Raw genomic sequence first — 23,683 nt, 5'->3', positions numbered from 1 at the left:
ACTGCCAGTCAGGTGCAACTTGCATGTTTTCCCCTCCTCCAGATGTAGTTTATGTGCACTAACACGTGTGTATGTGTGGTTACTAGGGCAGAACTCACATCTGCAACCCTCACCAGGGCATTTGGCCTTTGATCATAAGCAAAATGTTCCACAGGCATGGGAGGCATCCCACTGGGAGAGGGCACAGCACCTGCTACCCAGCAGCTTAAAGCTCAAAAGGAGTACGGGCTCTTCACCCTTCTTTCTCCCACACCTACGTGTTCCAGAATTTCATCCAACTTCCTTGTCTCACTGTATTTCTTTAGCAACACTTGGAGCAGTCACTATGGTGGCAATGGCCAAAATGGCTGTTTTAATAAGCTCAGCTTTAGATTGCTACAACAAAGCCTTCTTGAGCAGCTGCTTAAGAAAACATCTGTGACTTTTCACTTAGATGTGGGTTTTTTCCCCAGAATAATCAAGGGAAAGCAAAGAGATTGTCGTCCTGGCCCTCCAAGCGTGGAAAAGAGTATTTTTCCTTGGCTTTTGTTAAATAATTTTTCCCATGCTCTAACTCTTCAACCCTGTCCTTGGGTCAGCTCAGAATGGTGAGTGGTCTAAGTATGATGGATTTATTGCTTTAAACTTCACAGAGTACTGGAGAATGAGGTAACAGCAAAAGAAATGTGGAAAGACTTGTACATTTTTTAGTTTGATTACTGGAGGTACTTGGCAGTTTCCATAACTGATTTAAAAAAAAAAAAAAAAAAAAAGAATTGGTTTGGCTAGAATACTGAAATTGGATCAAATCCATCTTGCATCCCCACCTAAAAATAAGATTTGGGTCTACAAGTTGAGAATCTTGGGAATAAAGATCTCCCTCCTCACATATAATTACAGATTTCTGAAGAGGTGAAATATCACAATATGATGAGATGGAAAATGCATCAAGAGAGAATGAGTTCATCTCCCTGATACAGAACAGTCCCTGCACAGTAATGGGATTATGGCAGCACTGGACATTTGGGAAGGGCTGTAATGCTGTGTCTGCTGCATTTGATTTGTACACCAATGGATTTCCCTTGCCAGTAATGGCTTTCTCTGAGCTACTGCAAACTCTGCAGTGGGAAACGAAAATGGAATTTTGGAGAGACAGGACTTGCCACGATCACAGTGACATTACAGCTTGTTATACAAAGCTGTGGAGGAGGCACTGATGTACCCCTGTGGTGATAAGACTTTTTTGTAAAGAGCTTGAGCCCCTCTGTAGGTACTGACAGCTCTGTAAAGCTGCACTGATACTGTTTAACAGCCTAGGAAGAAAAGGTGTTCCTAGGTATATATAAACTGTTTCTGTAAATAAAAACCAATTTCATTCACAATTTGTGAAACACAAGAAAGCAAAACCTCCAAGTTAATAAAAGGCAAAATCCCAAATTCATAAAAATGACAGCAATCAATAGATTAGGCACACACATGGGGTAAGATTTAGACAGGATGAGTTTGCTTCTACTTTTGCCAAGAGTATCTTTTTGGAAACCACCATTTTTGGGAACAAGAAAAATTCCCAGCGTAGTGCTGTGGAATGTGAAAGGATAAGTGAGAAATCAGCATGAAAAATGAATTATAAGGTTCTATTAGAAAAGTATATCTTTGTAATAGTGCCTCTGAAGAGCCACACTGCCAACTAGAGTATCTGCTGCTCTTCTCCCCAGAAAAACTCTCACCTTTCTGTGCCACCACCTCAGCACACAGAGTTACCAACACCATCCCTTCTGGCAGGTCTTTACTGCTCTGAGATTGGTTTAGATGGACAATTACGAATCTTGCAACAAACACCCCCTTCCGTACTTTCCTGCTGTTTCACAACTCCCCAAAACACTTTAGAACTCCACCCCACCACAACCAAAATGCAGTGTTCACATATAGAATGAATATTTATGTCTTAAATTTATGCTCAAGATCTTTATGCTCATCTGCCTGCAGTGGGGCACAAAGAGCAGAGGCCCCCAGATATACCATATAAACAAATCTTTTGGACCTATGATACAGTTTGTATTTATTACTTTTACTGAAATCACAGAGTCAAGTGTTTTAAGATTACAACTGGTAAATTGTACATATGTAATAGTTTACAAAACAAAATATTGGCCTTCTGTGTGTCATTGTACAGCGTGGACCTTGCACAGTTCAGTTCAAATAAATTTATATTTTGCGTAACGTATTTTTATGATGTAAACTGGCTGACACAGTGGTGCTCTAAAAATATTAACTCCCTCTGATTAGACAAAGACTAGGATGAAAAATAGGTTTTGTGACACATCTTGGTTTCTGAAAGGGTACTGGTATTTCAGCCAGGTGACAAAGTGACTTCCCACAATATGCTGACACCGACTGTGTACAAAGAGTCATGTGAAGTAAACTAAGCAAACCCAAACTTTGTGCTTTCCCCTTACTCTTAACTGCAATGCCTTCTTCATTTTCTCTTATCTGATGCTAAGCAGATGACCTGGCAATAGAAGTTAAATTTATTGCTCTACAGAATTATACCCTGTCTCCAACTTACTTAATTCAGCATATTTCCTGTATCTGATGGGATTTTAACAATGCCTGTCACTATGTTTCATAAGATAAGCTATTTGCAGATTTCACAGTTCACATGATAAATTGTGTAAACCAGCTACTATAAATAAAGAAAAACTATGCTGTCACAGTGGTGTAAGTCTGAAGCACCTCCAGCAAAGCCAAATGATACCATGAAGTAACTCCAAATTTATGTAGGTATTACTAAATCCAGTGTAACTTTTTTCCCTCTGTGAGTGGGAGTTTTGGAGACCCAAGTACTCACATACACAAGCACACACACAAAATATGCACCTGCACTTAGCCACGGGTGTCTGAACACCGTCTATGATGATTGGGGAGAGGATTTTACTGTCCTTACACTGGCTCTGAGCCTCCACAGACAATTTCCAGGGCAAAAGATGCTGTGAGTTTTGTCCTGTGACTCACAGAGTGCAGAGCAGTGGGATGGTGTTGGGGTGTTTGGTGTGCTGTGGGGAGGAGCTCTTACACCACTCACCTGTGTTTAGGGCTTTTCAAATTTTATCACTGAAAACTTGTGCTTAAACCTTCTAAGACCCCTCTTGGGGTGCCAGCTGAGGACCCAATAATCTCTCTTACATTAAGAGACATTGCTGGTGGGTGTAATAAACCAGAAGTGTCTGCATTTGCAATGTTGTTTGAAACAAGATTTGAAGTAGCTTGACTATACAAGTTAGTACAAGGGCACCCATAGGAAAAAAACCCTTGAAAACGTTGCACATGGCAAGTATGAATGCAGTGAGGCACTCTGGCAGCTCTATAAAAATCAAATCATTTAATGAAAAAAAGGAAAGAATTCTCCAAATCATGTTAATTTTTTTCCCTGAAAATTCCAACCTACGCCCAGAGAATTCAATTTTACCTCTTGCTATAGGCTCCACTTCCTCAGTGACAACAGCATGGCATGAGGAGAAACATTCCCTGAACTTGCTGCTGAAAGCCCACAATTAATGGTAAAACCCTGTTCAAAGCCTGCCCTTAAAATCATCAAAGGCCAGGCTTGTAATCCTTGGCATTTTGGATTGGGCCTTGAGAGAGGAAGCATCACCCAGTGGCCATCCCCAATCCCTCTAAAGCCTCGTGGCTGACTGGCTTTGGGCAGTGCCTGGGTGACAGAAGAGAGGCTGAGCTGGAATTGAACTCAGGTGGGCACTGGGGAGCAAGGTGACTTCCAGCAGAGTGGAACTGTTCATGTGCAGGCTGTGCTACTGCCCTGGCAGAGCCACTTGTGTTGGTCAATGAACTGACTGCAGAAAAGCTGGAGGTTTGTCCACATCACATTTTTCCCCTCACACTGCACCCAATTCTATTCCCTTGAGATCTGCACTAGTTGGACTGGAAGAAAAACAGGTATTAGTCTAATGGAAACATGTTTTGCTGATTTTTTTTTTTTTTTTAATCTATCTTTGCCTGATGTGGTGCAAAGAGCTGAAATACAATTAAGTAAAACACTGGAAAGCCTTCCAAGTTGGCTTTTGACTTTTTATAGGCATATATGCATATTTATATATGTATATAACCAGTGATAACATAGGAAAAACTGTGTTTTTTAATGGTTCAGTCCTCATAAACCAAATAATTTGTTTATCAAGCTATTTTATAGAGACACCCAGGAGTTTTCTCTGTAGTGTTGTCACTTAAACATAAGAAGCTGCATGAGAGAAGAGTGCTGGCAACACAGAGGAACTTCACTCCCATGGACTCCCAGTTACTGAAATTCTGCTACAATTAAAGCAAGGGGTAGGATCAGCTTTGGGGGGTCAATCACTGAGGCCTCCAGCATGAATTGCACATGCCTTTGAGACACCAATCTGTTTTCTGACCTCTTCAGGAGCCACTACAGGGCTTTTTTTGGTCTGCAGACCTTTGGGACTTGCTTGTTCAGAGCTTTTTGAAATGTAGCAAGGAGCTTGGAGCACAAAGTGTTGTCAAATTAAAAAGCTACAACTTCTCAAAGGAAAAGGTGGCAGCAGAAAAAGAATACATCTACACATGTGTGTATACACATATACTCCTGTTCCATGCAGAAAGTCTAAATAAAATCATACAAAAAATGACCAGTGCCATATATTATGTAAACTCACAAGGCGTACTTTCAACACAAACCCGAAGCATAAATTAAAAGAGAGCCAGAAAGAGAGACAGAGGCGATGGCAAAACATTTTAAATATAGAATTTGCACAATTGGCATTTTGTTAAATAAGAATAAATAAATTCATTACATCCGTTCACATACCAGTTGTAAAAACAATAAATTATTTTATTTTTTTCAGTGCTATGTTGCTTTTTTTTTTTTAACAGTTGTTATTAATCCACAAGATTATTCCCTCTTCCCCTTGTGATAAAACTGTTTCCACAGGAGGGCAGCTAAACTTAATTTCTTGTACACAGTCAAACCAAAGATGCCAGGTTTTTTCCTAATGAGAATATCCTACTTGAAAAGCAGATGCTATAAACTCCACTGATGCTCAGGGGTCCAAATTTACCCATGGACATTGGAAGCCTGTCCCAAGGTCAGAGTGAATTTAACACTGAGATGGTTCCTGGCTGTGCCGAGAGCAGAATTCCAGGTTTCCATCCCCTCGGTGCATTTCCTGAATCCAGATGTGCAACATTGGGCAGAAATGTAAACAATGATGTCACAGTGTGAGTGACACGGGATTCGGCTGAGAACAGACCTTGCACCAATTCTTCATTCATCAGGTACATGGGACAGCCATGGTTTGGAACTGGACTCTGATTTAGGAACACCTGAATAAGCAGGTGTTGGCTTAACCTTTATCTTACATTTTTCAGGTTCTGCCTTGGTCTGTCTCCTTTGTCCCCTCATATCTTTGCTTGTATGAATTTGCTTCATTGCTGCACTGGTGAAAATCACTGCAGTGGTTTGTTCTTGTATTAATTTCTAAGTCAACTCTTTTCATTTTTAAAAGATACTCCTGGTCTAAGGAAGCTCCGAATTTATACCCGCATATGGCATGCCTAGATAGCATCCAAAAGCTTTACTCAGCCTGCTGAATATATAATAAATTATTACCATGATGCAAACACAAATACTTGCACATTCTGTCTCTATTGTGACAGAACACAAACACCACTTAATGCAGCAGCTGCATGCTGAGACAAATGTTGTCTATGCTGAGACACATTCAATCTCCTGATTTTTTTTTCCTCTCATGATGGTTTCTATTTGTTATGGACTTTTTGGAGAGGTTCTAGGACATGTGTAATACATATATAAGCATCAAGATTAGGTTACTTGGAAGGAAAAATAAGGCATTGCAAAGTGATCTTATTTTAACAGGCTGAGGAGGCATAAATGTTTACTTTCCAGCACTCTGCAAATCATCTGAGCCTTGATCTCACTTCTCAGATTGGGATCAAGAACAAATGGGGAGTATTTCTAAAGATCCACAGTTTTACACAGGATCTACTCCTGAACAGAAGGCCACACCATTTTTGAAAGCTGATTAATAACATTTGTTGGCAATCCATGTAACAGAGGAGGAGGCCCTGCCCTTGGTACTGTTTATTTAAAACAGGGTAAAAAACCAGATCCATCTCCAGATTTCACAGTTGTAGATGTAGCAACTCTATGCTGTTTTGAAATAATCACATGATTATTAAGAGTTCACACAAACATGCCACAGTTGCAAAAACATGTTTGTGTCAGCCTGGAGTCAGACCTGCCCTTCTTGCTCCACACTCCAGTGAGTTTTCCCTGCTGATTTAATGCCTGGGATTTTCAGAAGAGCCTGAGGTGTTTCACTGCTGAAGTACCACTGACTTACAGCTGAGGCTTGTCTGAAAATCCTCCTGCAGTCTCCTGCTCTCCTGTGTGGATGAACAAAGGAGCAAAAGATGGGGTTCTACTTTCATCAGTGTTTTTTTTTTACCACTTATTTTGGTACCTGTTACCTTAGGGTCTAATTCAAAACCTGCTGATATTAAAGAGAGCAATTTTACCAGGGCTGCTCTCAGGCCTCCACCTGCACAAGGTGAAATGCCCAGCCTCAGTCACAGAACTTCCACAAGACAATAACAAGATTCAGGAATTGCTGCCAAGGAAAACTGTTACCAGCTACTGCCTGTGCTGTGGAAACAGTCTTATTGATATTGGACAAGTCCTCCACATCCTGATGTGGTTTGACTTCCTAGTGACCCTTATTCCTCCCAAATGTGGTAGATATACAAAACATGAATGCCTTCTATAGCTTTTAAAAAACCCCAAAACACAAACAAAAACAATTTAAAAAAAAGACAAATAGTCACAAACTTTTGCTGGTAAGATGAATACCAGAGTTAGACACAATGGACAAAACAGTGATAAAATATTAACTGCTTGCTGTGTTTTTTGACCTGGAGAGCCTCTTGAAAATATGTAGGTACATTACACATTGTTAAATTCAAGGTAGAAGCCACAGAGAAAATACCAGAGAAAGTAGCTGAACACAGCCTCAGAACATCTGAGTCAGAAGACACTTGATTACCTCACCTGTAAGTTTTGGTTCTCTAACTAGTTTTCTACAAAGCACAGTATGCCTTTGTTTCATGGAGAGGAGCAGCTCGAGCAGCTCTTGCTCAGTGACAGCAAGGAGCCCAGGCTGTGACACAGCTGGAACCAGGGAGGTTCCCAAGCACAGTGTACACAAACTCCTCCTGCTGCTGGAGCAATGGGGGGTTCCCTGCTCTGCAAGCTGCTGCAAGGCTCAAGGCTCCTCCTGAGAATTTTGGGGTGGAAACACAGGATTTGTCAGACATTAATTATATACTGTCAGGAAATTCCTACTGTGAAGATGTATTTCCTTTTGTCACAACCAAAAGGTATCATTTTTAAAAACCAGCAGCAAGCTCTTCATTTTCCAGTAAAACATCTGTGGCCCTTTCTGAAGGATGGACCAAGTCCACAAGGGCTGCAGATATACTTTGGTCAATCATTTTGCTTATGTAGTTTGTCTTTTGATTTCTTTAATAGAAGGAAGTGATATAAAGTGATATACCAACTGAAAGATATTTACAAAACAGTATAAAATAAGCTACTGTGGGATCATGGGGACACATGACATTTCCTAAGGACATACTGTAGTAGAGGTAGGTGAAAAAGGGGAGATGATTCTGTAACCTTCAAATATCCCAGGATCCTCCATTCACTAGTTTTTCTTCTTTTGCATTATTTTATTCTACGTTTTTGCAGACAGAGGGCTTATAACAACTTTAACGCTCACTTTCTTTGACGTATTAAGACCACCCTACTCTTATTTAAAGCAGTGCACATCTTCATTTGGTCCAAACAGGCAGATTCTGCCCATAATTAGAGACTGAACGCAAGTACTTTGAAGCCTTTGCTTCCGTCTGTGTGGGCAGACCTGACACCAGTACGCCAACAACGGCTTACTCAAACCTCTTTGAAAGCATCTCGCCACCACAGGTTAGCACTTTTTCAGCAAGCACTGTTTGAACGCTGAGGGTCTCTGGGAGAGCAGACATCCCTTGGCCAGTTTCCCGTGCCCATCCTTGCACTGCACAGTCCTGGTGTGCCAGCCCGTGTCGCACGTTCGAGAGCAGGAGAGCCACGGCCCCGTCACCCAGCGGGGCTGCGCGGCCTGCGCCGTCACTTTGCCGCCGCTGCCGCCGCTGCTGGGGACAGAGTTTGCCAGCTGGCCCTGTTTCTTTGGCACGAAGAAGCTGTAGCGCACGTCCACGGGCTGCGTGGGGTCGGTGGCCAGGATCTGCACAATCAGGATCTCCTTGGTGGCCGAGTGGCCCATGGCGTGCAGGAAGTCATCCTTGTGGCTCCAGCCGCTGTAGTTCATGACGGTGCCGTTGATGTCGATGATGGTTTCTGAGGTGGAGATCATGTACTTCCCGTTGACCAGGTACTCCCCGTTCTTCTTCTTCAGGGCCAGGTAGGCTGTGAACCTGCTCTGGTCCTTGCTCTTGAACTGCCGCACTTTGATGTGGGTCGCCCCTTCCGGGATCTTCACCACATCCGTGTAGCCCTTGCTGAAGGAAGGGAAAGAAGGAAAATTCTCACTGCAATGCCTCACAAAGTCACTAGCATGACACAGAATCACAGCATCAAGCAGGTTGGAACAGATCTTTGAGTCCAATGTATGGACAACAACATCTTGCTTCATTTCAGTTCAGGCCACCTGGATTTTCCCTAAGATTAATTTAACCAGGTTCCACTCTTGGCCTGCTGTGTTGTTCTTCATGTTCCCCAAGAAGTTTCTACTGCAATTCTTGCAGATTGCTTAATCTTTAGCTTTAGGGACAGTTTGACGTGGGTCAGATACCAGAGGAATGAAAAATAACAGATAGCTTATGGATTTTAGCAAAGGGTGGGAGATATGAAATACGATGCACGCGCTGCCTGCCAAGAAAAAGATAATGAGATATGCATTGGTTACAGCTGTTTCTTGCTATAATGATGATTAAGGAAAGCACAAGCAGAGGAACAGCTGGGTAGAGGTACCTTGGGAACATTTAAAAATAGTCTTGATCACCAAGTAAAAAATTTGTTTACTTTGAAATCTATAAAGCCAAAGATTAATTGTCAAGTGTCTAATAAGAGGGGCACCCAAAAGCTTCATTCGTACCACCATGGAATTCTCTACTAATTATGAACTAACTATCTTAACAGGGATTTAGAAAAGGAGATTAAACTCTTTTACTAAAAGTGACAAGCATTCAAAACCTGCAAGTGTGCTGGAATTTGTCACTATCTCAAGTATGTTATTTTAACTTTACTGATATATAGAAAACAATTTAAAGGCTTTACATAGCTGTAAGCTACCAGCTGGATATTGGAGATGTGTTTTCATTCCTAAACCCGTGGCAAACCCATCCTGAAAGTACCTCATATCTGACAGGTTTCATGAGAAAATACATGAAAAATACATAAAAGTGATGGCATCTCCTTTGGGATTGTTTAAAGAACAGACTGCTAATTTTGAGAACTTTTGGCTGCACAAGTAGAGACTGCACGTATTACAGATGAAACATTTGTGCTGATCCCCTGCTATTTCCAGCAGTTATGGGACAAGGACTTAAGACTCCATTGATTTAGCAGCCCCATAAAGCTGGAGCAATATGGTGTGAATCCCAGGCTGGGGACTCTGCTCTACAGCACTGCACAAATAGTTTTACACAACAGCTGCCAGCATAATTCAGTTAAAACATGTCATTAAAGTTACAAAATCATTTGTTCAAAACCTACAAGCAGTCCTGGAGAATTCAAGTTGTCTGCAAGAAGAGCTACAACTCAGTTGTCTGCAAGAAGAGCTGTAATGCTCCATGTGCACAGAGAAGCATGTGCAGATTAATTCCCCTCTTTCCCAATTTCTAATAATTTGGGTTTACAGTTTTTTAAACAAAAATCATAGGAAGCAAATTTCCCAGAAGATTCTGTTTTGCCTGCTTTAAAAGAAAAAAAAAACAAAACAAACCAAACAAATGTTGCCATGGCAATTGTCTGTAATGGGAAATACTAGTTTTCCCTTGTATATTTAAATTTCCCTGCACATTCTGTGTACAAATTGTTAAAGTTTATAGTGGACAGCAACAAGGGAGCTGCCATTTTTCAGTGGAGGAAACATGATTTTCCTACCAGCACTGCCCTTTCAAACCAAACTGTAAAAACAGTTTACAGACACTTAAGATTTCACTATTTTAATCAGGGGTTTATTTTAATGTCAATTACTTGCAGAGAAGAATTGCTCCAAACAACTTTTCCAGTAAACATAAATCAGCAGTCCCAAATCCAATCAAAATCATATTAGAACATAAATTTACCCTCTGGCCAGTCTCAAGACATTTAAAGGCATGATTTGAGGAGTAAGACGGCAACTTCACAGGGATAATTATAATAAAGCCCTCAATTTCCAAGTGTATCTATGGTACAAATCTGGCCTCCCTGAAATTCATGGAGTCCCTCTAACACTTTTCCTGGAGCTTGATTATTGCTAAGTCACATGAAATACATCCTCTGTCAATTGCATTTAGACATTCCCAGACATCCCAGTATTTACAAATTGGAAAAGATTTGGTTTATGTAATTAGTAATTTGGTTGGAAAGCCAAAGAAATTCTTTTTGGCAGAGATGTTTTGGCATCGTTAGGTGAGCAATCATTGGTTTACCAAGAAGAAGATTAGTTATGTTTATTTTTAGAATAAATTCACTCTCCAAGCCATTTTTGACTGCTATTAATCAGCTGTTGAAATGTATAGAAATAAAAGATCATTTCAGGATTCAGATTGCAACTTTTGGTAGCTTTAACCATGATATGTAAGAATTTGGAAGATATAAAAATCAAGTTCATATATAAAAGATTCTTAACGCTGTCACTGATTCTGAGTAAAAATTGTCAAGTAAAAGTTTCTATGTATAGATCAGTCCTTTGATATCTTGGAATCTGTAAAAATGATGATTAAAAATCCCGATTTTTCTATGAATCTTAAGAATTTAAGAGGGAAAAAATTAGTTGACAGAAAGGACTTACTTGAGATTGGTCTATTAGTATTGCCCTCAGTGTGGTGAGGGAAAATCATGGCAGAAGCTCCTTTTATTTTACTTGTATTATGTTTTATTACTATTAAAAGGTGAACTCTGACAGAAAAATGGCTCATAGATAACTGCTATAAATATTTTGACTTTAAAAGATCCATCTGGAGATTGATATTATGCCAGTGGACATGAAGGGATATGAAGAGATATACTCATGAGTAATCCTATGATACTTCTGGTATCTCATCTGTTTACCTGAACTCCACACATCCTCAGCAGTGGAAAAAGGCAAATTTGGGGTATAATGTCTCTCAGCTATTAAAGAATGTGTTTACAACTGTCTGCTTCTCTGCACTTCTAATACAAGGAATGTGTGTCACAAAATCAGGTGGGATGTCCTCAGTGCCACTCAAAATACATGAGATGAAAAAGCACTCTCAGGGTGTAACTTGCTAATGCAGCAACAAGTGGGAAATGCAAAATTTGAGAGAGATGCAGATAACTCTGATCCCAAGAACTTTCTGATTCACCTCTCTCTTCCTCTGTCCTTTAGGAACCACAATCCATCTGACACAGCAAGATTTGCAAGTGCCATGACTTGCTATTCCTGTTGGTGCTCACCTGCTTCACTAGCACTTTGTATCAGAATTTAGCTGGGTGCAGTTTTGCCAGCTGATGCTTTACCAATTTCAGGATAATGCTAGGAGCCAGCTGTGCAAATCTGGAAACTGCAATAAGCTACATGCAGTATGTTTTTTTCCCCCCCCATGTGAAAGCAAATTGCATTTAGAGGTTGAAAGCATGCATCATGTGGCAGAGTAACTATTTGCACAACAAGATGCACTCGCTGTTGAGATCAGTACCTCTTTTTGGTGAAGGTTCCCATGACTTTTGTGCAGCTGGAGTTGTCTCCTCCACACACCCCACACTTGTCATACTGGAGCTTGGATCCGATGATGCCATCGCAGCCCGTTCGGATGCATTTCCCTCGCACACAGACTGAGTTGCTGTAGGGTCGACACTCTGTGCCATCAGTGACCTGGGCAAGCAAATAAAACTTGCTTGAAACTGCCACAGAGATTTGTGGGTTTGGATCCACCTGGCAAAACCTAGTTCCTCAGTTTAGTCACCAACCCAGAGCAGGCCGCCTCCCCTGACAGACCACATTGAGCTCCTCTAATATTGGTGGTAAAAAATGCAGATTAAAGGACAAAAGCAAAGACAGCTAACTTTCAGTCTGGATTGCATCTGACAGAACAAACTGACCAGAAGTCTCATCTGTGCCACTAATTATCCTATGCTAATTGGTTCTTTAGGAGTTACTCTGGATTCCTTAAACATTGTTCAGGGTTAGACCTACTTTTTTCTCCTAATACTCTTTTTCCTCCAGAAAACCCCATAATGACAGAAAACTCCAGGCAGAAAGTCCTTTATCCACTACTGAAAACAAACTTCTGCAGAGAGGCCCATAATTTTCATGCATTCACATACTGAGATATGGAAAAACTTAATCTCATTTTTTGGCCCTAAGGTACAACCAGTGGATCGAACTATTAAATCTGATCACACAGTTAAATACTTGCATCATATGATTAACTTCTTTTCCCTGGTTGTAGGGAAAGATTTCTAAAATATCTAAGCTGGAGCATGAAACCCTGACTGGAGCTGCCATTACCTTCTGAGAAAATACCACATAATAACCGGTTCCTTTGGCTCGGCAGGTGAGCTTGCAGACGTCTCCAGGCAGTACTCCAGCGTACTTGGGGACCCATTCCACAAAAGTCTTGACCCCTTTTGCATCAGACTGATAGCCATTCCTTGCTTCACACTGCTCTTGTCTGAAGGATTTAGCTGTGGAATTATTCACATCATTAGTGGCTATTTCAGACCATACTGCAAATATCATTATGTCCATCTATTATTCCAATATCTTTCCTACATAATTTTTAAGTTATGTCACACCACTTCCTTACTTAGAACTGGCCTTCCAATCCCTCTACTGTTTTAGCTTGGAAATCCCCCAATGGCATAACAAGCATTAAAAGCCCGAAGTTTGCATGATGTTTCATTTTAGAGGACTTTTTTTGCTTTCTCTACGGCGTCCATGGCGAGGTGTGGGTGAAGAATTAGGATATTGTACTAATGCTGAACGTCTTGCCTTGATAAATACAGTCTGGGGAGGCTACAGTGAGCCTTTGCTGTGTGGTTTCAGGGCAGATAATCAGTGTTTAGTGTCTGTGAAGGGAGGGAGGGTTGGAGCAGGGGGACACTCACCGCTGGCGGGGCAGGGGGTGACGTTGCAGGAGCGGTAAATGGCCCGCTTGCCTGTGCAGTACCTCCCGTTGTTCCTGGGGGCTGGGTTGTTGCAGTGGCGATAGGCAAACTGAACTCCCCCCCCACAGGTACGGGAGCACTGTCCCCAGGGTCCCCAAGACCCCCAGTTGCCATGGCTCGAAGCCTGAAAAACACATGGAACAGCAGGAGGTGAGTTTGTCATCCAAGCATGAATGGAGCTGTTGCCTCAAAGTCACTGCTAATGTTTTCCTCAACTGAAGGCAATTCCTTCAGCTGGCCATTCAGGTATAACAGGTCTTAGAACCTTCTTTCTCCCAGCAGAGTTAATTTCTATCTTTTATCTGCACACTGATGATGACATCTCATTTGCACTGCAGGTGCAAAGCCACTGCTGGGCCTTTCTCCACACAGCCACCTCCAGCCTCTTCACAGAACACACCAATGGTTTCATGGACTGCTCTTTTATTTTTTGCTATTCCTACCAGAAAGGCCCGTTAAACTGGCTCCAAGGGATTCAACTCCCAGAATAAACCCCTATTTCTCATCTGACTTTAATTAAATCCAGCTATTGTGATGTACACATTGGTATTGCTTGGAATTACTGTCAAGAGATGGAGTTGTCAACTCTGCTACATTGGCTATAGTATTGCAGTATCAGGTCGGAGTATTGAAATACATAAAAAATGGTATAGGAATCCATTAAAAAAGTGTTAAAAAGGCTGTATCTTGATTTGAATGGCTCCCATAGTTTGCAAATATTTTCACAAAGCTCCACATCTCTTCTGTGGCTGTAACAAAAGGGGCTACTGTCTACCCAGAGGATTTAGAAGTATCTGAACTGTGCAGCTGACAGCTCTCATGGGGATGGGGATTCTTCAGATGTACAGAGTAGACAGAGGTTTTCCGTCACTGGAAGCACAAATTTTTCTGATCCAGAGGTTATATTCTGGAATAATTTCATCTGCCCTTTTCTTCATTAGAATTAGGGCCTTGGGGCCTTTCAGATGAGGGCAGTCAGTTAAATGTTGAGATGAGATTTATCTTCCTTTCCGTGCCAGGTCAGAAATTCATGTCCTGATAAAGTGCCATTTACTGAATGGGCAAATCACTACCTCCAGTGTTCCAGGAACAAAGGCTTTCCTTAAAGAACAAAATACACTTCCTGAACCTCAGCAGCATTTTTCCTACATCCCTCATCAACAACACCCCAATCATGTGCTAAAAAAATAACCAAGGCAGCTTTCAATCTGACTCCCACAAAAACCAGCACCTCCGTGGGATCACCTTTTCAAATCCCCCTTGGGGTGACTTACAGAGTAGTATTTCTTCTTGGTTTTGTCCACGCATTTCCCTTGGAGGCAGATCCTTCCTTTGCCACAGGGGGTTCCCTCGACGGCGGGCAGCTTCTTGGTGAGGCAGACCATCTGTCCCTGGCGCACCACGGCGCACCAGAGGCGCGAGCACACGTCCATGCCGGGGCACACGGTGTACTCGGCGCCGAACGCCAGCTTGCACTGCCGGATGGCGTCGTACGTCTGCCCCGGCAGCTCCTCGGGGCCCACGATCTGCTTCCTGGGCTGGTCCAGCAGGCAGTTCCCTGCAAGAGCAAGCCCAGGTGTTGTTCACTCACTTATTTACTGTTATTTTCCCTGCAGTGCTGCAAAGTCGTTCGGGCGACAGCGAGCCTCCTTCAATGGATGGTGATTTGAAGATTCTGAGGTGGCATCAGGTTTTGCACGAGGTCAAACCACTGCCCACTGTGTTCTGACCCCGCTGCTGAGCTGCCTGCTCCCAGCCTGAGGTGTAAATGAGTTTACCCAGGTCCTTTTGGCCTTTCAGTCCTTTACAAAAGACTAGGAACACATTCTGTGCTAATCAGTTTGTAATTTAAAGGGCGAGCTAGACTCATGTAAACAAGACTCAAAGCAAGCACAGTTGTTTTCTGAGTTTTAAATCGGGATGTCAGAAATAGTAAAGCTTCTAAAGGGACGCCAGAAAAATCAAAAAGCACAGACTTGTAGTCAATAAGGCCAAAAAACCCAAACAAAACAGATTGAAAAATCTAAATTTCTACCAGCCTAAAAGAAAAATATATTCTGCATATCAAAACTAATGTTGCCACTAAAGCTGGACTGCACTTTTCTTTTAAGGAGTGATACTTGGCTGCTTATGGAACTAGCTTGAAAAGGGTTATGCATTTTATAGAAAACCCCACAAATAACAGGAAGAAAAAACTGCATGAATGTAAAGATTTGTATATGTGTTTTAAGGTCTGCAGTGGTCCAGATTTGTCTGGCACACTCTAAAAATGAGAATTCACATATATGTTCTAGTTATCTTCTCATAGCTGGTTTTTTTTTACTATTGAAAATCTCACTTGTTGACATGAAGAACTATTTATTCAGTGTAACCTCTTTTACACTTCATGAAAGGGATATGTGGTCTGGGCAAGCTTCACTCATCCTTGGCCAAAATAACTCACCACAATTTACCTCACTTTGGAACCCACACCAATGTTCTTCACTTGCATCATGGCTGAAAAAAGCCTATCTATAAAACCCTCACTATTTACACAAAATGGAATAGAATTTCATGCCATGGCAGGGAGTTTGAGCAAACCAAATACCCCATTTCTCAACAGCCTGAGTTTTCCTTCCAAAACACACACTTACTGCAACTGTTCTGCTCTTTTAAAGACTAATGCCAATTAGCCAAATTAGCCAAAAATTCTTTCTGTGTGATGACTTGCAACCAAAAACTGTCTTGTTAAACCTGTTCTATTTGCTGACCCTGATTTACCCTAGCCTTCTATTTAATCTGGATTATGATGAAATTTTAATGCCGACAAGGTGTGCCAATGCTAACTGTCATGAGATAAAGATAATTAAAAATACCCTGGGCTGTTGTAGTGTAAAATATTAGAGATGTGATGAAGAGCAAGGTTTTTCCTGGAGTTTCTGGACATAATTTGCATAAGTTCTGGCAAAAATACACTTTGTAAAAGTAAACAGCAGTGGAAATCCTCCTTCATATATCTTGTAAGGAGGGAGAAAGCCACTGAAATGTGAGGGCAGTGATGGGAAGGCTGTATTATTTAGTATTATACATTGCTTTTGTACTTATGCCTAAGTTTATCAAACTCTCAAGCAGAGCTGTTTTTCAGTATTTTAAAACACCATACTAAAACTTCTTTTTGACTGGAAATAAAAATTTAGAGAAAAAGGAAAGAGAAGTCTAATCCTTGCATATAGTCATCTGTCAAATCATTCCAGTTGAAACCCATTATATGTGAGTAACAAACAGGTTTCACAAGCTCACACAGCAAATATAGCATTTTTTCCCCTTCAGAACACAGGGAAATGAGATCCAAACTTCTCTTTAACTGAGGGAAGTTGTGCAATGTCTACAAAGCCAGGTGCTCCAGCTGATCTCATACGATAAATTCAAAACTGAAGATAAGCAAGGCCCCTAAGGATTTCCCACAGGAAAAAAAAACAACTTTATACGGGTGGACTGTAGTAGTGTCTGTGTTTGGACAGGGTGCAATGAATTGCAGGTGTTTTTACCACCAGCTGGTCCAACCTCCTGCTTGTCATGGCCCCTTGTGGGAGGGCAGAGAGGGCTTCAATTCTGCATTACATTTCAACATCCAGAGCATATACATACTGCTAGTCCCTTTTTTTTTTTTTTTTTTGTCCGGGGCACCAAAGACCATCTTTGTGCCCTGGAATAGAGCAACATTGTTGGCCGATGACAGTGCTAATTAAGCCATCTCATTATCTCTCTCAACGCCATGTGTAATATATCTTGGAGGGAAAAAAAAAAAGAAGGTGGAACAAGATCTGTGCAGGAAGCAGATAAGCAGGATATAAATTAATTAAAATACAAACAGTCCTTGTTCCAGGTTGCACAGAGCACTGGGACTGAACACACTAAGTCCCAAGCAACCATCCCAAGCCTGGTGGTTGGCATGAAAATAAAGGCAATTAGTACCTTTGGAAAGGCTTTGCTAAAAGCAGATGGATATAAATGTCACTCTCCTCTGGACACCAACTGAGCCTTTTCTTCCTAAATGTCAAACTGTTGTCTGGGGTCATCTTGTGAGTATACAAAAAATGGTGATACCATGACAGAGCTGTTTATTGTCCTCTAAGCAGGCCCCAGGAGACAGGGAATCAGCACCTTGATCCTCCCCAGGCCCCTGGCTGACCTTGGAGAAGACATTTCCATTGGGATTTACTCAGCTGGCTTCATGTAATGCTGCTGTCTGCAGTTCACTCAGCTGTCAGATGTTCCACTGCTGAGGAAAATCACTTTATGGTGTCATTCAGCACCACTCATGCCCCCAGTGCTGCTGAGGCCAGTGATTGTCAGATGAAATTTTCATATTGTTTGAAGTCAAATTATTGATGTCCATTTTGAATTAATAGATAGCATTTGTATTCTGATGGGACAGATCTGTGATTAAAAAAAAACCCTGGGAAATTATAAATTTCTACAGAAGACTGTTACTTAGAAAAGGTCTCTGAGTGAATGATCCATTAAGAAAAGAGATTCCTTAAATATGATTGGAAATCACACCAACAGCATCAGCAATAAAATGAATTCCCAGAGGACTATAGACCTACATGATGAGAGGTTGAAATTTTCTATGAATAATTTCATCATATCAATAACTCTTGAAGACCACACAGCTAAATGATAGCTACTCATGAACTGAGGAGAAAACAGATCCTTACACTCTCTGAGAGGTCATTCATGGATGGTGGGAGAGTTACCTCAGTAACTCAAAAGGGAAAGTTCTCTTCATTTGTGGAAATTAATTTGGTAATATTAAATCAATGCCAGAGCAATATAGATCATAAAACAGGATAGTACAGATTAATGGATCTAATAAAATTGAGAGAAAAAAATTAAGTAATTCAGAGAAAAATATTTCAGAGAGCACTGAAACCAGCCAACAAAATATTTAAAAGCAAACCTTTACATTCAACAGACACAGCATACATTTATCCATAAGCATTTTGGTTACCATAACAACTTGATCCATTCACTCAATTATGTCATTTTTATCTCAGCCTTTTGGAATCTGAGTGGTTTGTTTAATAACTGCAGTTGCTCTGGGAGCACAGTGAAGACTTTAAAATTCATTGAAGAGTGAAACTGAGACTATGCTTTTTCATTTCTACTTTTGGAAAACTAATTTTTTGTCCTTATTCCCCAAGGGGTAAATGTCATATTTAGCAAATAAGCTGCCATAAAATGTTCTTAATAAAAAAATACAGATTGACAGTAAAAAGTATCATGTAGCTGACACAGGGAGTGATAACACATACCATGGCCATCATCAAAGAATTCTGTGATAGTTGCTGAAGTGCACTTGGACCAGGGTTTGGAAGCATCAATGCTGGTCAGAATAGAGGACATCAGGCGCTTGTCTTCCATGGAGCCAAAGTTCTCCTCACAGAACTTGGAGTCATCATGGGAAAGCCCAAGCAAATGCCCTATGGAAATGAAACAAATTAATTAAATAATATGACTATCCAGTGTTTACCAGCTGAAGCTCACAGCCATGTGAGGGAAAGGAATTGTACTCATTTATATTTATCAACAATTGACTTCTTACTGCTTCTCCAAATCACCTTCAGCAAGAAAAACTTTGTGAAAATGTTCTGCAACAGTCTAGAAAGGTGCTACATCTTTTTAAAAAGCTAAAAATAAAAGTATTTAAGATGCAACAAAACAAAGGGTAGAAGACTAAATGGGAATAAAGCTGCAGAGAGCTGAAGCCTGAACTTAATGCTCCAAACTTTCAACTTAAGCCAGAAGTTGATTAATAAGATATGCAAGGCTAAACCGAGAGTGCTTTAACAATAAGGACAAGACCACCCATCATAGACACTGAAGAAAAAAATGCCTGATGCCCTGAAAGGGACCCATTCTGCAGGATTTGGCCTTTTCTTTTTTTCAATTAAGTACAACCATTTTTGTTTGGCAATACTTCCTATATAAGGCCAGATAATGCTGGTTTTATGCTGCACTAAGACACTGAATATCAGTAGGTACATGTCAAGTTTCAATCTGACACAGCACTGCATACAAAGACTTGCTCTGAAGAGATGACAACAGCTTTGTTTCTTCCAGACAAATGCTGGTGTTGAGCAACACAATTCACTGCTAAGATTATTATTTCAAACAGACAGATTCTTCTGACAGAGTAACCAAATGAGTGCACCACTTCTAACCTACAGAGCAAATTTTCTGGAAGCGGGTTGAACATTTAATACATTGTATTTATATTGTATTTACTGATCCAAGAGTGCTCACAGTTGTAGAAATTACCTCACTGCAGAATGTTTGTGAAGTAAGGCAATGAGGGTCTCTCAGTGGAAAAGGAGCTTAATTTTTAAGTCTTTGCCTTGGAACTAAACAGCCCTGGGTGAAAAAAAAAAAAAAAAAAGCTGGAGCATTGATCCAAAGAGTTTGGCTGAGTAACATCCCATGGCACTCAGCACTGGTTCAGCATGGGATATGAATGATAGTTGGGTGCACACCAGCAACTCCAGGATGTAATTTTTCAGAGTGCTCAGCGTTTTATAGCACTATTCAGAACTCCCCAGAACTCTGTGACATGGAGCTTTCAGTCCTGCAGGGCAGACTCACAGTTTGTCTCAGCCTCTGGTACCACCCTGCAGCACTTCACCCACATAAGATGCAGTCTCGTTCCCCAGACAAATCCCTTTATTGCATAACTGTACTTCACTCTTCAGGACTGTTCATTTTCTGCTAAGAACATCCCATGCAAGTACATAATTAAACAATACAGTGCACAAATTCACAGCCTGTTAATGCTCCTGCAGCTTGGGCTGCTCTTGAGTTTCTCTGCTACCTATGACATCTTTCTTTTTTTCTCCTTCATAGAGACAAATAAAAAATATCCTTTGGATATGAGGAAGCCTGCAGGTAAATTTCAAGCTCTTTACTTGAAGCAGAGAGACTGAGGATTTCTTCATAACACTGTTGCAATTTAGCTGCCCTCCTCAGAAGAAGGTTGAACAGCCTCTATGGAGAATTTCAGAGTAAATAAATAAAATAAAATGCTTCTCAGGCCGCTGTTCAGCACAGAACATTTCATCCCAAATACTTTGGCAAAAGCAGAGGAATCTGAAACAGGGTCATCTCCTGGAAAGTGTCAGGCTAGTGAATTCACCTTTAATTAGAGAGCAGCATAACTTCTCTGCTTTACAGTGATAAATGGGGTGAGCTGAGGACACACCTCATTAGCAGCGTCTATTTTGTCATATTAAATCAGGACATTGTTCCAGTGCATGACAAGAACCAAGTCACTTACTTGGCAGACTTCAGCCTTTTGGAGGAGGAGAAGCTTCCCAAAGTATTTGTGACTCTCCCTCGATATCTTTGAAATTTTCAAAAATGATTTTAAAACCCCATCATGACAAGGAAAGAAGCAGTAACTAGTGAATAATTTCCAAAATACATAATTCTGATTGTCAGTGTTTTGGCTTCTAAATTAGCCCCCCAGTGATGTTAGTGAGGATAATAGCATTAAATATATGGATTTTAGCTCTCCATATGGATTTGCCAGTTAACTTTGTATGCATGTGTCCTGGGGTGACAGACACATTCACTTATAAACACTGTGAATGCAACTCTCAAAGGATTTTATGGAGCTAAAATTCCTAATTCTTACCACAACCTAAATTTCTCCCTGTTCTAACTTTGCCTTTTAAGGAACTCTGACCAGACTTAGAAGTGATTAAAGCATATGAGAAACTCCCAATGATGCTGCAATCTGGTTTTGCATTTCATTAAAAACAATCAAAATTCAAAACATCACTGGGCTGTGTAATCTCTAAATACTGCCTGGCTAAGTTTTGCTCCTTTTAGCACAGAACTGAGAACAGCAAAGTCCTTTAACACCTCTACCCTTCATCCTTTTGCATCCAAAAATTAAGGGAGGGACACTTCCCTTCCTACTTCAAGAAGTCTCTCCGCACACCCCTCACATGCATAAAACCCTGCTGCTGCTATTACATGACATTAGGGTGGTTTCTGGCATTTTCTGGTGGGGTACTTCCCCTCCAAATTTGAAAGGTTGATCCTTCAAGTGACACTGCATGGAAACAGAGCTCTGGAGAAAGTTCTGGACAGAAGTGAAGACTCGAGGAATACAAATCTTACAAAGAAGGCTTTTGAAAACAATGCCAATTTTAGCCCCACCCCATTTTGTACCAGTACAAACGTCAAACTGGGCTATTGAAGAAAAAGAAAAGGCTCCCAGCGGCTGTGTAAAATGATGACTGATTGAGAATGGGTTCCTAGATTATCTGCTGTTTTCTCCTTAATGAAGCATCTTCCTGGTGCTGACAGTTCCCACTGAGTGAAAATAACATAATACAATTTTACCAGCAGGATGGTGTTTGGTTAAGTTATGCTGTAGGAACGCATGAAATGGTGAAGGAAACAGATGGAGGGGAGGCAGGGTTTGCCCTCTTGTAGCCAAGGAGGAGGTGGCTTGCTTGTAAATTCATCTCAAGTCCACAAAGACCCAAAACCCAAATGGAGCACCATCCTCTCCTCACAGCTTTCCCTGCTGAAGGCCAACACCTGCTACAGCTCAAGAGGAAATAATACCTGCAATGGGTTCAAAAAGGACTCCTACACCTTGCAGGAATGGGGTGTATATCCCTAATACAAGGTGGGAATTCTTCAGAGAAATTATGAGAAGTCAGTTAAAACTTCCATCCTCTCTGAGGATTGTGGGAATCCAGGGCTTCCCTCTGGCTGCCCTGGAAGGCCTGGGACCCTGGCAGGGGGTCAGGAACCCCCTGGACAGAGCCCCCAGAGACACTGTCTGTGATCTCTGTCCATGGAAAAGAGTTTTCAATCTTACAGGATGAATTACCAGCTCTGAGTGTTTGATATAAGTAATAATTAAGTGTGGCACGTGTGCAAAAGTAAAATTTTAGGATTCTAGATTAGGGGTCCAAAGGGGACAAGATGGAGGAAATTGGGTGTGTCTTGTCCTTTTTCTCCTTCTTCATGCCCTCCATGTTTCACTGTAGTGTTGGCATTTTTCTGTTGGTTTAGGCTGGGGACACACTGTTCAACGTAGGTGACAGAAATTGGCACATTATTGTAAATATAGCACAGGTAGTTTCTGGTATATAATGTTTGTAACATCCCACTGAGGGCAGAGCCCCACACGCTGCCCTGCAGGACAGAGCTGCGGCAGGGCAGGAGAACATGTTAGAGATAAACAGAATAAACAACCTTGAAACCAGCACAGACGAATTATGGCTTCTTCTTTGGCAGCGGGGCAGAAAGACAGAGACTTTCTACAATCTCAGAATCACCAATACCACAGATTCCGACCAAGGGTCAGGACACAAGAGCCCTGCAGGGAAAGTAGGAGTGCACCAGAGCTGTGCTGTATGTGTGGTGAAGCAGCTCTTATACTCAGGAACACTGGGAAGCAAACCAGAATCACAGAATATCCTGAGCTGGAGGGAACCCACAAAGATCATCCAAGTTCAGCTCCTGCCCCAAGAATCTCACCCTGTGCCTGAGAGCATTGTCCAAATGCTTCTTGGAGTTTGGATATTTCTGGGTTTTCTTAATATACGGTTCGGTTCTAGACTATCTGCAGAGGTTCTCTGAGTGAACAGCAAGCAAAATTACTGTACTTTCACACATTTTTCACTGGTGTTTGAAGTATTGGAAACAAGAAAACAAAATATCCACAACATACAGAAAGCCAACTGCAGGCTTTGCTAAAGCACAAACCAAGGTGGGTCTCCTGGAAAAAAGCCACCAATCCCTGCTTATGGACAAGAACTTGGACAGCATGTCAAAGAGCTCTTCTTGCACTCCCTCTGACCACAGGAGGCATGCAAGGTGACACAGCAGGCTGGAAAATGCTGCAGGCATTGTAATTTGTTTTCTCAGAGGAGCTCAGCTCGGATGAAACACGTGTTTGCCAGTGAGGTCATGCCTTTCACCTCATTTCCAGCTGGGACAACTGGGGAGCAAAAGAAGGTCAGGAGATTTGCCCCAGGTTCCCCCGTGAGTCAATGGCTCTCGTGGGATCAGGGTTCAGGAAGCTCCTGGCTCAACATTCCTTGGGCTAAGCCCAGACCTTCTGCATCAGCCTCCTGCTCTCCCCTTGGCTAAACAAAGATTGCATGTGGGAACTCTGTCAAAATAAAACCATTTCTTCTGGCACAAGCTGTTTTTCTAACTCCAGTGAGTTTCTGACTTCTTCTTAAGAACTTCATG

At 41.4% G+C, this 23,683-nt stretch overlaps 1 protein-coding gene across 1 annotated transcript in view; it reads right to left on the bottom strand.

Annotated features, from left to right (window-relative positions):
- Positions 1-2,012: 2,012 nt before the first annotated feature.
- The window catches only part of ADAMTS5 (ADAM metallopeptidase with thrombospondin type 1 motif 5), a 40,226-nt gene continuing 18,555 nt past the window's right edge, over positions 2,013-23,683 (bottom strand). Inside the window, exons 3-8 of the mRNA XM_004176268.6 lie at positions 18,721-18,888; positions 14,698-14,981; positions 13,364-13,547; positions 12,765-12,940; positions 11,953-12,128; positions 2,013-8,586 (exon numbers count right to left, since the gene is read on the bottom strand). Coding sequence (XP_004176316.5) covers positions 8,013-8,586; positions 11,953-12,128; positions 12,765-12,940; positions 13,364-13,547; positions 14,698-14,981; positions 18,721-18,888 — 1,562 coding nt within the window. The 3' untranslated portion in view covers positions 2,013-8,012. The remainder of the gene's footprint in view (positions 8,587-11,952; positions 12,129-12,764; positions 12,941-13,363; positions 13,548-14,697; positions 14,982-18,720; positions 18,889-23,683) is intronic.

The sequence above is a fragment of the Taeniopygia guttata genome, chromosome 1, assembly GCF_048771995.1.
Source record: "Taeniopygia guttata chromosome 1, bTaeGut7.mat, whole genome shotgun sequence".
Classification (NCBI taxonomy): Eukaryota; Metazoa; Chordata; class Aves; order Passeriformes; family Estrildidae; genus Taeniopygia; species Taeniopygia guttata.
Note: the sequence above shows the minus strand (reverse complement) of the source record. Positions and strands in the feature narration are given on the sequence as shown.